The 16,665-nt window shown below is 33.3% G+C and overlaps 1 protein-coding gene across 1 annotated transcript; it reads left to right on the plus strand.

Moving 5' to 3' along the window:
* Window positions 1-4,685: 4,685 nt before the first annotated feature.
* On the plus strand, window positions 4,686-8,626 carry LOC133699104 (wall-associated receptor kinase 2-like). Its single transcript, XM_062122243.1, has 3 exons — window positions 4,686-5,668; window positions 5,960-6,115; window positions 7,271-8,626. The coding sequence occupies exons 1-3, from the start codon at window positions 4,798-4,800 to the stop codon at window positions 8,422-8,424; spliced, it is 2,181 nt and encodes a 726-aa protein (XP_061978227.1). The 5' UTR covers window positions 4,686-4,797; the 3' UTR covers window positions 8,425-8,626.
* Window positions 8,627-16,665: the final 8,039 nt, after the last annotated feature.

Raw genomic sequence — 16,665 nt, forward strand, 5'->3', positions numbered from 1 at the left:
TATTTAGTCCATATCCTTTTGATTAATATTTTTTTATTTTAGAATGAGCTATGAAATTACAAGTATTTTCCGATTTCACCCCTCTATAATTTTTTACTCTATAAATAATCTATTAAATTTTAATTTCTTTTTCAATTCCATTCCCTTACCATTTTTAAATATATAAATGATCTATCAAATTATAATTTTTTTCAATTTCACAATCTATTATTTTTTAATCGATAAATAATCTATCAAATTATAAATATTTTTCAATTTCCCTCTATAATTTTTTTATCTTTCAAATTTGGTCCTTATTATTTTAGTTGCTATTTATTTTGTTTAGGATCATTTTTTTTAAAATATTTCTATCAAATTTTATCTCCATTGTTTTTATTGTTTTTTTTTCTTTTGTAAGTTTTTTATTAATACTTTTTCCACGATTTCTTTATTCAAAATTAAATTTGTTTAAGTTAAGCTTCTTAATTGAACCAAAGGTCAGGATTTCACAGGTTGCAAGTTTTAGAGATTAGATTAGGTTTAGGATATTAACCTGGGTTTACTTGGTTTTTTTTTTCTTTTTTAAGATGATGTTTTATTATTTTTTATCCTTTTTTTTGTTTTTTGTTTTATTATTTTTGATTTAATTCTATTGGGTTAAACCTCAATATTTTTTTTTAATATCACTCCCTCTCATTTTTTAATCTATAAATAATATCAAATTACAAATATTTTTATTTCACCCCCTATAATTTTTTAATCTTTTAAATTTTGTACTTATTCTTTTAATTGCTATTTATTTTGTATGGAATTATTTTTTTATTTTTATTTTCAAATTTTATCTTCCTTGAGTTTTGTTCTCTCAAATCTTATCCTCATTCACTATGTTGTTATTATTATTATTATTATTTTGCTTCAGAAGTGGACCAGTCATTTAATGAGATCAAGCAAGTATATATGTAGATCTTTTGTAGAAATCAAGATGAATTGGCTAACCATAGACCAGTTCTTCAAAGAATCTTAGTACTTGTGTTTTGGGACACAGAATCTGGAAGTGTGTTGAATGACTTAGATACTAACCATGTTGTGATAAAATCTTAATTATCGAGTGTTCTTTGACATATACAAGGTGACTTTTTGTAATAGCTAGGAAGGAGAATTTAATTCAAATATAATTAAATGAGGTTTTTTTGGATATATATATATATATATATATATAATGGATTTAATATAAATATTATCAAACTTGATTTAAAATCTAGCTTGGGATATATACATTTGTACCATATAAATTTTATATGTAAAACAGTTAAAATATGCATAGCTCTCATTTTGTACTAATTCTTTCATTTAATAAATTGAACTAAGATAGGCGAAACGAAAAAAAAGAGAGGATGGGTTGGTATATAACTTCTATAAAAAAAAAGGGACCAGTCATTTAATGAGATCAAGCAAGTATATATATATATATATATGCAGATCTTTTGTAGAAATCAAGCTGAATTGGCTAACCAAAGATCAGTTCTTCAAAGAATCTTAGTACTTGTGTTTTGGGACACAGAAGCTGGAAGTGTGCTGAATGACTTAGATATTAACCATGTTCTGATAAAATCTTAATTATCGAGTGTTCTTTGACATGTACAAGGTGACTTTTTGTAATAGCTGGGAATGAGAATTTAATTCAAATATAATTAAAAGAGGTTTTTTTTGGATATATATATATATATATATATATATATATATATATATATATATATATAATGGATTTAATATAAATATTATCAAACTTGATTTCAAATCTAGCTTGGGATATATACATTTATATCATATAAATTTTATATGTAAAACAGTTAAAATATGCATAGCTCTCATTTTGTACTAATTCTTTCATTTAATAAATTGAACTAAGATAGGCGAAACGAAAAAAAAGAAGAAGATGGGTTGGTATATAACTTATATATATATATATATATATATATATATATATATATATATAAATGGAACTAGGATAATTTATGTAAAAAGATTTGGAATAAAGTGAATGAGAATCTTAATAGGGATTTCTAGCATTTAGGTCATATATGGTGCCAATATCCTCTTGTTGTGCTTTCAGCATGCGTACAGTTGGCCTAAAAAACATTCCACATAAGGATGAATTACTATTTTATACTCATGTTTTTAATTATTATTTATTTTATATGGAATCATTTTTTTTAAAATTTTATTTTTCTTGAGTTTTGTTCTCTCAAATTTTATCCTTATTCGTTATGTTATTATTTTTTTTTAACAAGCTTTTTTATTAATATTTTTCAACAGTTTCATCTTACAAAATTAAATTGATTAAAAATTAAGATTTTTTATTAAATTTGGGTCTAGAATTCAGCAAGTTGTTGGTTTTAGATATTAGATTAGATTTAAAAAGTTCACCCAAGTTTACTTTATATTTTTTTAAAAGCTTATGTTTTCGTCTTTGAGTTTTGCTTTGTTTTTTTTTTTGTAATTTTTTTTATTAAATTATAATTAGATTTTTTGATAATCCAAACAAACTTAAATTTGCTCTATTTACCTTTTATAATTAGGTTTTTATACCCTAATATTTTTTTTACTTTGAAAATTTCTTTTCTTGTGGATGCCTAAATAGCATGCATGGTACTAGTAAACCGACCAACCACGAAGGAAGTCTGTGATAAGCTTGCTAAGCTGAAAGCCCTTCATCAGAAATCACTTATTAGGCGAATCATCACAATCTTTCGGCAACAACGGAAGCATTTAGAACTGGACCAGTCATTTAATGAGATCAAGGAAATATATATGCAGCTCTTTTGTAGAAATCAAGCTGAATTGGCTAATATGAAGAGTATGAGAACATTGATTGATTTATAAATAAATGGATTTGCAAAATATATAATTAATGTAATTAATGAAAAAATATGAAGTGAAAGTTTTAATTGAAAAAATATGGAATTAACATACATAGCATAAACATCTATCTTCACTTTCCACTTGAGAAATTACAAAGGAAAATTATACATTTGTAATGAAATTACGAGCCTATTTGGTTACATGTTTGAGCTATGTTTTTGTTAAAATTTAATTTTTTTATATTTTTAAATTATTTTGATGTGTATTAAAATTAATCTTTTTAAAATATTATTTTAATATATTTTTAAACAAAAAACACTTAAACTAACCATAGAAAATCACAATCTTAAACTTTTCATACTATAGCTTTCACCTATTAAGCCCCCTTGAAATTATAATGAAAGACATGGGTGGAGAGTTCAAATCCAACCACTTGACATTAAGATATTGGATTGTTTTAGTACTATGAATTTTCTGCAAATATTTTATTTGCCTTCCTAAAACAAAAACTAAAAAAAAAAGATGCAGGAAGGATTCTCAAGGCTCCATTGACCCGGTTATATTGGAACTAGTCATAAATTGAACTAAGATAGTCGAAATGAAAATACAAATAAAAATGATGGGTTGGTATATAACTTATATATATATAAAAAAGAATAATTTATATAAAAAAATTCATGTTGAATTGAAATAAAGTGAATGCGAGTCTTAATAGGGATTTCTAGAATTTAGATCATATATGGTGCCATCCCCTTGTTGTGCTTTTAGCAGGCGTACAGTTGGCCTAAAAAACACTCCAAATAATTCCCATCTCTACGTAATGGTCATGTTTTAATATTTTTAATTAATTACATTTCGGGGATGCATTTAATGGCTTTGGAGTATTTATTTGCTGTTTGTGTTTGTTTTTCCCTTAACAATCAATGCATCTTTAATTAGTTTCAAAGTTGGTTGAGATTAAGTTTTTTTTTAATAATTTTAAGAATACATACTTAATATTATTACATTAATGTATTTAATTAGAAAATCAAATTCTATTAAATACTAATTCTAAAATATGAATTAAAAAAACAAACAAATCCCCTTAATCATTTATTACCCTGCGTACGCCCAACGTCGAGGTTGGTGGCTGTGATCTGGCTTCACCGGGGTTTCCATAGTTTGTCCACTGCACATGTATTAGTAATTGCAGACTTTGATTTGGTCAATGTTATGTGACTTCTTCCTAGCCAGGTATAGACCTCTATTTTGTAATAGCTCCTTCATTTCAATGATTTCTTGATTTATTAATTTTTAACCCTCTCATCATATCTTCGATCAGCCGTTAAATAATTTCTTAAGATTAAAAAAGCTCCAATACGAAGAGCGTGAAAACATTGAAAGATTTAGATATAATTGATCATCAAATAAATGGACAAGTAAAATAACCAAATGAAGTCAATTAACAATTAATAAAGCAATGAACAAAATCTCTCTTCAGTTTCCACATGAGAAATTACGAAGGAAAAGTATACATTTGGGAGGGAATTAACCAGGCAGATGCAGCCAACGACTTTGCATGCATGCCAACTGAGATAGCTTTCACATTACCTTGCAATTATAGTGAGCCCCTCAAACTCGCCTACTTGACATCAAGATATTTTGGGGGATGATTCACGGTACTAGCTAGGAGTCTTCTACATGTATATTTTTCTTGCTTTGAAAAATAAAAACTGAAAAGAAAGATCTAGGAAAGGACTCTCAAGACTCTATCGACCCTGTAGTCTTGGACTAAGTCGTGTTAACAATTGTTTTAGTGGTCTGTGTTAATTAGCTTATATATATATATATATATGTCCTCTACAAGAAAAGAAGTTGCAGAAGTTAGTGGGGGGCGGGAGAGAGTTAGTTTGGAGCTTCTTTATACAAATCTTCTAGGGGTCAATTGCTACTTCTTAAGTTGGGAGGTGCGTAGTCATGTGGGTTTTTTTGCTGATGATGTCGATATTATTGTGTCCAGTTGCAGCATCAACAGCAAGGCCAGATGTAAAACCTGGCTGCCAAGATAAGTGTGGGAATGTTAGTGTTCCTTACCCCTTTGGGATTTTGGAACGAAGCTGTGCCATGAACGACGACTTCTTTCTAAAGTGCAGTTCTAACGATGAAGGTCATACTGAACTGTTGGATGGAAACATTCCTGTTCACAATATATCAGTGCTGGAGGGGATATACACTGTAGGCATTGAGGCAGCATTCGACTGCTATAACAAAGCTGGGAGCAGCACAGACTCTTTCGCACAGTCTGTCACCCTTAGATCAGGCCCCTTCATGTTCTCAGACACCCGAAATGTATTCACAGTAATTGGTTGCGATACATATGCCTGGATGACCAACAATGAGTTCACATACGGAGCTGCCTGTCTCTCCTTTTGCACCAAAGATGTGAACATGTCCGATGGAAATCCTTGCTCAGGTTCTGGATGCTGCCAAACCTCAATCCCCAAGGGCCTCAAATCACTTAACTATTCATTGTCAACTTCAAACTACTACACGAACTTTTCGGGCTTCAATCTCTGTGGATTCGCATTTTTAGTGGACAAGAAGTCCTTCAAAATTTCAGATTGGCCGCTGTCTCGCAAGCCAAAACGTGGAAAAGATGCATATAGAACAGATGTTGTGATTGAATGGGTAGTTAAAAATGAGACGTGCGAACAGGCTAAAGCTAATCAAAGTGCATATGCTTGTGGCACTAATGCAAATTGCACCTACCCTGAGAGTGGTCAAGGATATCGTTGCTCATGCAAAGAAGGGTTCGAAGGAAATCCTTATCTCCAAGAAGGATGCCAAGGTAAAATGGTTATTGCTTTTTCATATGATTTAATAATCACTAATAATTATGCGTATGCAGGTTATGTTGTTCCCCGTTGTCTCTTATCATGTTGTGCAGCTTAAGTCCTATTCAGCCATCTCCATCGTGAAGAGTAATAATAATATAAAAAAAGAAAAAGAAATCTGTTTTCGAAGTTTAAAATTTGCAAATCATTATCTGCCTTTACAAAGCATTCTATTTCACGTATAATTAATCTATTTATTCGGCACTATTTGTTTTTTCCACTAATATTTTTAACATTTACAACAGATATAGATGAATGCAAGGTTTTAAAAAACCCTTGTAAAGAAGGTACTTGCGAGAATGTGATTGGAGATTACAAGTGTCGATGTCCACGTGGCAAGCACGGTGATGGTAAAACAGATTGTCAAGGAGGTGGTAATGGTATCAACAAAATTATTGCAGGTAATTAGCTTTCTTTGCATAGAAATTCAGGTAACTCCGGTTGATCAGTTTTTTATGTTATTTTATTTTTTTATATTTAATGTGATGTTGATTCATCTATTATTAATTTTTTTCATTTAATTAAATTAAAATTAGCTTATTTATTTTAGTTGGATCTATAATTCAAGTTATATATATATATATATATATATATATTTTAAAATACACTTGTAATATTTAAATATTATTATTTATGTAAACAAATAGTTGGGCTCCGCATCAAATCACGGGCTTGGGCTTGTACAGTGACTATTCATGAATCCCTGTGAATAGCCTGTTTTTTTATTGTACTTAGACTCACAATTTTCGTGCAAACATCATTTTGAAGATATTTGTCGTAAAAAAAAAGAGAGATATGGATACTCTCATGTTTTTTGAAAAAATCAAGGCCATCAATTAGTAATTAAAAAGGTCTGAGCTTTTTCATTTTTTAATACTGATTTTTTAAACTACAATTAAACCATTATAAATTAATATCTTTTCGAACCATAAAAATTAATTAATTAATTAAGATATATTGTTTAAACTTCAAATTTAAGTTGGGATTAAACAAAAATATTATTTAATAAGAGTTATTAATTTATGAAGGTTATTTATATAAAGCATCCACGGTATATATAAAGTGTACAAGGTTTTCATGATCATAAGGTTCCCTCTAAAAATTACTTAAATGAGACACGTGGAATCACATGATTTGCAAACAAAAAAACTAAAAAGGGGTTAAACTTAATTATTTTTATAAATTAATGGTTTGATTTAAAAAAATAAACTCTCTCCCCCTCCCTCCCTCCCTAGCTCCCTCTCTCTCGTGTTCTTCAATCAATTGTTTTAGCTTTGCTTCATTTCTTCTCCTTCTCGCCGCTATTGGTGTTGAGGAGACCACGACATTTGAGGTAGCTTTTGATCGGACGGCTAACGAAGGCTTGATTTTAACTTGACTTGATAGTTCGAGGGATCAAAATAAATTAAAAAAATAAAACATCAGGAATTTAGTTGGATTAACGAAGCTCATGGAGGCTTTCGATCAATTACGATAGTAAGAAGTTAGTAAATAAATATTTTCGCTTGATCGATTTGATTTTGAAAGTAACGTCCTTCTTTGACATTTGCTTGCAGCTGTTGGCGCAAGCATTTTCCTTGTGGTTATTTGTCTGCTACTCTACATGATCTGCACGAAAAGAGTAAAGGAGAAGAACTTCAAAGAGAACGGAGGAAAATTTTTAAAGAATCAACGAGTAAGGATTTTCAACGAGGCGGAGCTGGTAAAGGCAACCAACAATTATGCTGACGATCGGAAACTCGGGGAGGGTGGTTTTGGTTCTGTTTACAAGGGAGTTTTAACAGATAATACAGTGGTTGCTGTCAAGAAGTCCAAAGGGGTGGACAAAGCTCAGATGAATGCGGAATTTCAAAAGGAAATGAGCATTGTTTCACAGGTCAATCACAAGAATGTGGTAAAGCTCTTGGGCCTGTGTTTAGAGACCAAAGTTCCATTACTGGTCTATGAGTTCATCTCAAATGGAACTCTTTCCAAGCACGTCCACGACAAAGGTTCCCGGATATTGGCTTCCTGGACCAATCGTTTGAGGGTAGCATCGGAGACTGCGCTTGCGCTTGATTATTTGCACTCTCTGGCAGACCCTCCAGTTATTCATGGAGATGTCAAGTCAGTGAACATACTTCTAGACAGTAATTACACAGCAAAAGTAGCAGATTTTGGAGCTTCGGTGCTGATGTCTCCTGGCCAAACCAATATCTTAGCTACAAAAATACAAGGGACTCTAGGCTACCTGGATCCTGAGTATCTTATGACGGGTATTTTAACCGTTCAAAGTGATGTCTATAGCTTTGGGGTAGTTCTTGTGGAGCTTCTCACTGGAGAGATGCCAAACTCCGTTTCCAAGTCTGGAGAGAAACGGAACGTTATTCAACACTTCATCTCAGCACTGGAAAATAATCATCTCTTCAAAATTTTGGATTTCCAGACAGCTGATGAAGGTGAAATGGATGAGATAGAAGCTGTAGCTGAGCTTGCAAAAGGATGTCTAAATAGCATGGGAGTAAACCGGCCAACCATGAAGGAAGTGTCCGATGAGCTTGTTAAGCTGAAAGCTTTTCATCAGAAATCATTGGCTCAGCAAAATAGCGAGGAAACAGACTACTTGTTAGGCGAATCATCACAATCTTTCTGCAAGAATGCAAGTCCTCCCATGGATCAATCCCAGACTGTGATATCATTGCAGATCGAGAACTACACTAACAGCAATTAAAGTCAGACCACAATCAGTTTCCAGCATTCAATAAGTCAGATAGCTCTATTAATAAATTGTAGGTTATGGCTATTAATGTTCTTGAGTTATTGTCTCTAGTAATTCTCCTGGAACTTGGAAGCTTGACATATTTCAAGAATCCAGATTTTCCATTTCTTTTGTCACCTGTGTTCAAATAAAAATTGTGTGTTTACAGGGCGTACTACTCTCTCAAAAAGAAATTGATAAGTACCTTCAATTTCCTAATCAAACCAGATTCAATGATGTTTACCTACATATTTCACAGATAGAGAAAGCTCCACAGCTAGCTCAAATTTCCATAGCATACGAATTCTTACCAAAACAAGATTCCCATCATTTTCTAGCCATTGCATGAGAAGCTATATCCATAGTTTTTAAAATTTAAATTTTAATTCGATCAATTACCTCTCTATTGTTATCAAAACCCTTCTTGGTCTAAGCTTTGAGTCACCAGAATCATAGGTTAACCATCAAACCGGTTAGAGTTTTAAAACAGTTACTTCATCATGTAGAAATAAGCATTTCTTTTTCTTTTTAGAATAGATTTTTTTTTTAGAATAGAATAAAAGGAATAATCTGATTGCACACTTATAACTTTCCTTGAGAAAAAGAAAATATACTGAAAACTTGGGATTCAGTAATGACATCAATTGACCATTTTTCTTCTTCTCTTTTATTTTTTTGGCAATAAAAGAAATTAATTAAGAGAGGGCTTACGCCCCCAAAATTTACATTGATCTCTTAATTCAAATTTTAATATTGAGTACGGTAATTAAGACGATGCTTGGAGAGTTCTATAAAAAGAATGTTTTGTTTAAGATAGAAAAAATTAACTTTAATATATAAAAACTTATTCAAAGATATCATACTCGTATAGCAATTTTGGAATGGTAAAGTCTTGATCAAAGAGGCTAGCTGTATAGGGTTGCGGTGCAACTTGTATTTTATAATTTATTTTAAAAAGTATTTAAAATAATTTTTTTGTGTTTTTAGATTTTTCTAACATTCTAATGTTAAAAATAATATTTTTTTAAATTTTTTTAATATATTAAAAATAAAATATTTTAAAAATTAATCATTACTGTAACACTCTAAAAAATCGGTGAAGAATATTTTGTTGAAGGTAGATATTTTAAAAGCAGCCTGCCTAACTACGTATTGTTCTCAAGTCTTTTGATATATACTACAACTACATGGATATAATCTTTAATTGTTCCAAACAGATATAAATTTTTTAGATCTGTTTAGGTTTCAAGTTGGGTTTAGATAAAACTCAAAGATAAAATATTTAATTTGAGGTTTGGTATGAATATTCATCTATTTAAATTTACACGAAACCCATCTTGAAATAAATAAATAATCTTAAAGTTTAAAAAATTCATAGCTATATCAAGTTAATTATATACTAAATAGTTATAAATTATAGTATTTGGTCTGGGGTTCAAATTTGGGTTAAGTTAGAGTCCAAGTTATGAATACATGAAACCTGATAAGATTGAATTTTGATATCAAATTAAAAATCTATACATGCTCGAGTTCAGGTAGTTATTTTGATTTTAGATTCAAGTATAGATATACAAAACCATATTTATAAATATCAGTGATATATATATCTGTGTGTGTGTGTAGTTGGGGGGGGGGGGGGGGGTAGTTGGGGGGGGGGGGGATTCTTAAGCATGCAATAATTTCTTTTCATCTTATTTAACTTTTAATGAATGATATATTAAATTCATAATTAGCCCCTTCAACTTCATCTGATTTAACTTTTATACCCTCTATCAATTGAGTGGCACAATTTGATTGGTTCAACTAAAAAAATAATCTCAAAGCTAGCCTTTGATTTTTCATTAATTGAATCTCATCCATCCATCACTACGTGCACATGATCTCGATCATCTATTATGTGTGATTTTTCCATTTTTTACCTTTTCCATTTGTTTTCTTTTTTTTCCTATCTTTGCTTGTTCAACATGAATCAAAATAGAATTCTAGGTTGAGAATGTATTTTTAGAGTTGTAAATTTTTGGTGGCATATAGCGATAGAGTTTTTCAGGCTCTAAGATTTTACATCTTAAACTATATAGAAAAAAATATGGTTTCTTTAACTCTAAAATGTAGGGAACAAAACTAGAATTTCTTAAACCTTGTAATTATAGCCTTTAACTATATATATAAAAAAAACTCTGAACTAAAAATTTTAAATAATCAATCCCCTCTTATAAAAAAATAACTAAAACTGATTTGGATATATAAATCTAAACCATATAAAATTCTAAAACTTAATGAGAGAAAAATCCTAAAAAATTTGAAAAATAATGAAAAATTCTTGGTAGTAACTTTTAGATCAAATCTGGTATGTTCTCGAAACTCGGATGGCATTGTCTTGTAATTCTAATAGGAAATAGGGTTTTAAAAATGTTATAATAAAATTACATAATTAAGATCTATTTTCATCATAAATATGATCATCTAGTGTGTGTCCAAACCTTCTTATACTATGATATTTGTTACGCGTCCAGCTTCAAAATTAAGGTTATTTGGAGACCGTTTTGGTTGAAAATTGATGCAAAATGGGTTTCACACTAATCACCTTTGCCCAACGTGTCGAGTTCTATGTTTTTTTCTCTTTCGAGAAAGGGCTCAGGGTTATGACCATGCTACTTTTGGACCAAATCACAGCTTGTAAGGCTCTGTTATTTTTTTTTTATAGCAATCGAGAGTATTATAAATTAGACGTTCCCATTAAGAAGATGAGGGTTGCAAGATAAGGAAGATTACATGGGAGAATTAAAAAAAAACATAAAGAGAGCGGGGAATTTATAGCCCCGACTAGTTAGTCCAGTTCATGTTACATTCATGATTTCTATAAAGATAGGAGCCTGTATAGCTGAAATTTTTAACAGAGAACTTCAACCAAAAGGCCAACCGATGAAAGGTGAGGTCAAAAATCACATCCCAGTCTAGAGTTTTGGAGTCAAAGATCATATGCTATCCAAATTGACCAGTATAATCCTTTATAGAGAAGGGTAATTGCCTGACGCTGAAATTTTTCTTTTACCAGGCCTGACCATTCCTGAAGGTTATGATTTGGGTCTTTTGGCAGAGAGCCTACACACCCAAACCAACTAAAGAGTCTACCCTAGAGAGACCATGATGTAGGACAAAGATGGAAGAGATGATGTATAGTCTCAATCTCCTTGCAACAGAAAGGACAAAGAGCTTCCTCATAATTGATGATTCTCCTCTCAGCTAAGAAACCTTTTGTGTAGATACTGCCGTTTAGAAAAAGCCATATGAACATATCTATTTTCGGAGGCACAAACCCTTTCGAAAGCAGAGCAGGGGAGTGAAGGTTTGTTGAAACATTAAAACCATAAAAAAGATGGCACCCTGAGGAGACCACTTGCGAGTTTCCTCGTATTTTATCATCGGGCAGGTCGCCTGGAACAATTAGACCACTTGCGAGTTTCCTTGCATTTTCACTATCGGGCAGGTCGCCTGGAACAATTAGACCACTTGCGAGTTTCCTCGCATTTTATCATCGGGCAGGTCGCCTGGAACAATTAGACCACTTGCGAGTTTCCTCGCATTTTATCATCGGGCAGGTCGCTTGGAACAATTAGACCATTCACCAAATTCTTTTGCTTTCATCTTCACTATCGGGCAGGTCGCCTGGAACAATTAGACCACTTACGAGTTTCCTCGTATTTTATCATCGGGTGGTCACCTGGAAAATAGGACCAATGTGAAACTCGCATTTTATCATCGGGCAGGTCGCCTGGAACAATTAGACCACTTGCGAGTTTCCTCGCATTTTATCATCGGGCAGGTCGCTTGGAACAATTAGACCATTCACCAAATTCTTTTGCTTTCATCTTCACTATCGGGCAGGTCGCCTGGAACAATTAGACCACTTACGAGTTTCCTCGTATTTTATCATCGGGTGGTCACCTGGAAAATAGGACCAATGTTGAAATCACTTTCATGTATTTCACAAAACCATTGTTGAAATCACTTTCATGTATTTCACACAAAAATCAATTTTGAAATCACTTTCATGTATTTCACAAGACTAAGGTTGAAATCACTTTCATGTATTTCACAAAAAAAATCAATTTTGAAATCACTTTCATGTATTTCACAAAACCATTGTTGAAATCACTTTCATGTATTTCACAACATTAATCTGAAATCACTTTCATGTATTTCACAAGATCAATATTGAAAACACTTTCATGTTTTTCACTTGGGCAAGTCGCCCATAAGAATTAGACCAACTGAAAAATTTGTGCATTTTTCAACACTTCCATCGTTTTTCTTTACAAAACTTACTATGCAAAGTCAAAAGAAAATGAAATTTCCAATGCCTTTGCACCGTAAGCATTGTAAAGAGGGGGCAACTGTTGTAACCCAATTTTGGATCCACCAAGATTTTCTCGAATGTTATTTTATTTCTATTATTATTTATAAAAATCCAAAAAATTAAGAAAAAGTTTAAAATTCAAAAAAATATATTTTGCTCGAGTCAACCGCATCTTTCCATAAGAACCGATTCCACCGGGTCAATACAGGTCAAACCATGTCGGCCAAGTAAAAATGAGTTTTCAGGTCAAAACCGTCATTTTCAGTCAAAACTGAGTCCACCGAGTCAATACGGGTCAAACCATGTCGACCAGGGTAAAAAATGAGTTTCAGGCCGTTTTCGGGTCAAAACCGAGTCCACCGAGTCAATACGGGTCAAACCATGTCGACCGGGGTAAAAAATGAGTTTCAGGTCATTTTGAGTCAAAACTATTATTTTTGGTCATTAAAATTAATTTTTAGCGGTTGAAACGAGATTTTTCTAATACTGATTTGAATTTTTAATTTTATCTATATAAATATTTATTATTATATATAATAAAACAAAATTAATAATACAGGATTGTCATATTAGGTGGGGCAGTTACATTGATTGTAGGTGGAGCAGTTGTGTCAATACCATTTTTCTTCAAAGCAGATCCGTGTTGTCCCCTGTCATTGGCTATAAATAGCGAGTGATAGTTCGCCATAAAGAAAAAAAAAAGAAAGAGGAGAAAGAAGAAAAAAAGAAAGAAAGAATTGCAAACACTATTCACGTTTTTTTACTATTTCTTCATGCGGGTAAGATATTGATTTTTATTAAAAACAATATGAAAAATACCAAATATATCCTAACCGTTAGATCTAATAGTGTTTAGCTCTGAACCATTGATTTAATAAGATACAATACGGCTTACCACACCCAATAAAAACCCAAATCAATCTCAGCCCTTAAAACAATTTGTCCTTAGATCCAGTGGCGCTACGTCACCTGGTATACCGAGATTTCGGTGCACCGCGTCACACCCGATTCAACCTCCGTTCATCCGGACTGTCCGATCAACCTGCAGATCGGGCCAATCACAGCCGCATGATCTTTCCATCAGAGATCCAACGGATCACAGGCCTCAGCTGCACCGGTGTACCGTACTAGCGTTCGCACCGTAGCATAACCCAGAGCCTCTCTCTCCTCTCGCCGGCGACTCTCTCTCTCTCTCCTCCGATCTCCCATCTCCGGCCGTCTCAAGCTTCCAAACCACCACAGAAAGGTCTCCATCCTCATATAAAGCAAAACCTCGGCTGGTTCAACGTTTTATCTGCCCCATTTGGGCAGAAAAGGGTCACGATTGTCGGCGGCCACCGAAGCTTCAAGTCGTCGATTCTCACTCATCAGCCATCAACGACCGTCAATACCACCACCATCAGAACCCTCAACATTAGATCTACCAGGATCGACCATCGGTTGGCCAGAAAGCTCGCCGGAAAATCTCCCCGCCGCCAACAGTAGCCGCGCGTGTGCCACACGCGCCGCCAGTGGCATTTTTGTAATTTTCGGAGAAATTCGAGGGTATTTCAGTATTTTACCTATACAGTGACACTCAGGTAATTTTTTGGGTTTCTACTGGTATTTTTGATATTTTTTTATATATAAATGCTTGTAAATTTTCTTGCATGTTGTAAAAAATACAAAAACCAAAGTCGACACGTCTCTTTTTTAAAAAAAGGATCGATGTCAAAAATATAAATACCAAATATGGATTATGTCCATTATTTCTTTTGGTAACCCATACGTAACTCTCCTTTTTAGGGTTAAAACGTCATATTTTAGACAAGTCTCCTAATTTTTAGGGACTGATGTCATTTTTAACGCATCTCCTATTTTTAGGGACCGACGTTAACCATTTTAAAAAAAAACAAGTTACCAATAAACCCAAAATATAATGGATTATATCCATTATTTCTTTTGGTAACCCAGACGTAACTCTCCTTTTTAGGGATAAACGTTAATATTTTAGACGAGTCTCCTAAATTTTAGGGACTGATGTCATTTTTAACGCGTCTCCTATTTTTAGGGACCGGTGTTAATCATTTAAAAAAGAATTACAAATAAGCCCAAAATATAATCGCATTTGAATCAAACAAAAAACACACAAGTAAGGGTAACCTTTCTATTGAAAGGATGTTTTAAGGGTGGTGTCTACCTTCCCTTAATCATAACTAACCCCGTACCTGAATCTCTGGGACTAGTGTCTAATTTGGGATTTCTAGTTCCCTCAAATTACTAGATGGCGACTCCAATAAAATCTTTATTTCCCCCAATCGAGAAAAAAACCCTTTTTGTTAAATAAACAAAAAAGTGGGAGCCGTCGCCCGACGTCGTGTATCGACAATTGGATTGGAGGGGAGCGGCTATGTTGTGATTTAAGGAAATTGCAGATACCATGCCACTCCAAGTTGGAGATAAAGAACCTGCAAACACAGGAAGGCCATTTGCAAAATGTGGCCGGTACTTTCGTAGGATAAGTTCTTGCCAACCTCCTACCACTCCTTTATCAAGGTTCCAAAGCCATTCAAACATCAGAGCCAGATTTTTATTGTGAATAGAGCCCAGCCTGAGACCTCCAAGGGGCTTACTCTTAATTACCTTGTGGAAAGCAACCTTACAAATACCATGTGAATTTAAGATGCCTTTCCAGAGAAAACAACGGTTGATGGAGGATATAGCTTTTGTAATGCCTTTTGGCATAGTAAAAACAGACATGTAGTATAGAGGTAGAGAGTTTAAGATAGATTTAATAAGACATATCCTCCCAGCCATGCTTAGAAACTTCCCTTTCCATTTGCTTAACTTTGCTCTTATTGTGGACAATATCGGCTTCCAAATGGAGAGCCTATTTGGGTTAGCACCAAAAGGCAGCCCAAGGTATCTGACTGGGAAGGTGTCACTGCAACAGAAAATTGCGTTACCCAGACCTGAAGTGTATTCGTTGTCCAAATTAATTCCTATAAGTGAGCTTTTATAGAAATTAACTTTTAGTCCTGAAATGATCTGAAACCAGTGTAGGATCGTCTTGGCGTGCAGAAGAGAGGAATAATCATTTGGCAGGAAAATCAGAGTGTCATCTGCATATTGCAAATGGGTTATGTGATGTCCTGAAAAAGTCTGCAAGCCTTTGAAGTAACCTGAATCCGATGCCTTGTTGAATAAAACTGTTAGGCCCTGAACTGTTATGTCAAAAAGGAAAGGAGAGAGGGGGTCCCCTTGCCTGAGACCCCTCTCCATACTGAATTCTCTGCTAGGAGAGCCGTTAATTAGGATGCCCAATTTAGATGTGGACAAACATTCAAAAATCAGTTTCCTCTAATGAGAGCCAAAACCCATATAGCCCATGGTAGAATCGATATGCTCCCACAAAATCAAGTCGAAGGCTTTATGAAAATCTACCTTTAGCAAAAACCTGTGGTCCTTCTTGCTACGAATACCATAGACAACCTCGTTTGCTATCATGAATCCATCTAGAATCTGATGCCCGGCAATGAAAGCAGACTGGTTTACACTTACCACATCTGGCGGAACGCTTCGGAGCCTAGTGGACAATAGTTTTGCCATTATTTTTTATAACCCATGAATCAAACTAATCGGTAATGTTACTTTGTTGTTTTCTTTAAAGATTTTCGCTTGCTATAATTTTCTTTTTATTCTCAGCTTTTTTTTATTAATTAACACTCCTTTTGGAACTTTTTTCCTTCTTCCCCACTACTAGCAATCGGATTTTGAATCAGTCTGGATTTTTAATATGTTGCGTGGTGTTGTTATTGAGCTCAAAAACAAAATCATCTTCATAAGCCAACTTGTGTGATTATAGTTCTTACCTATTC

The sequence above is a fragment of the Populus nigra genome, chromosome 7 (assembly GCF_951802175.1).
Source record: "Populus nigra chromosome 7, ddPopNigr1.1, whole genome shotgun sequence".
NCBI lineage: Eukaryota > Viridiplantae > Streptophyta > Magnoliopsida > Malpighiales > Salicaceae > Populus > Populus nigra.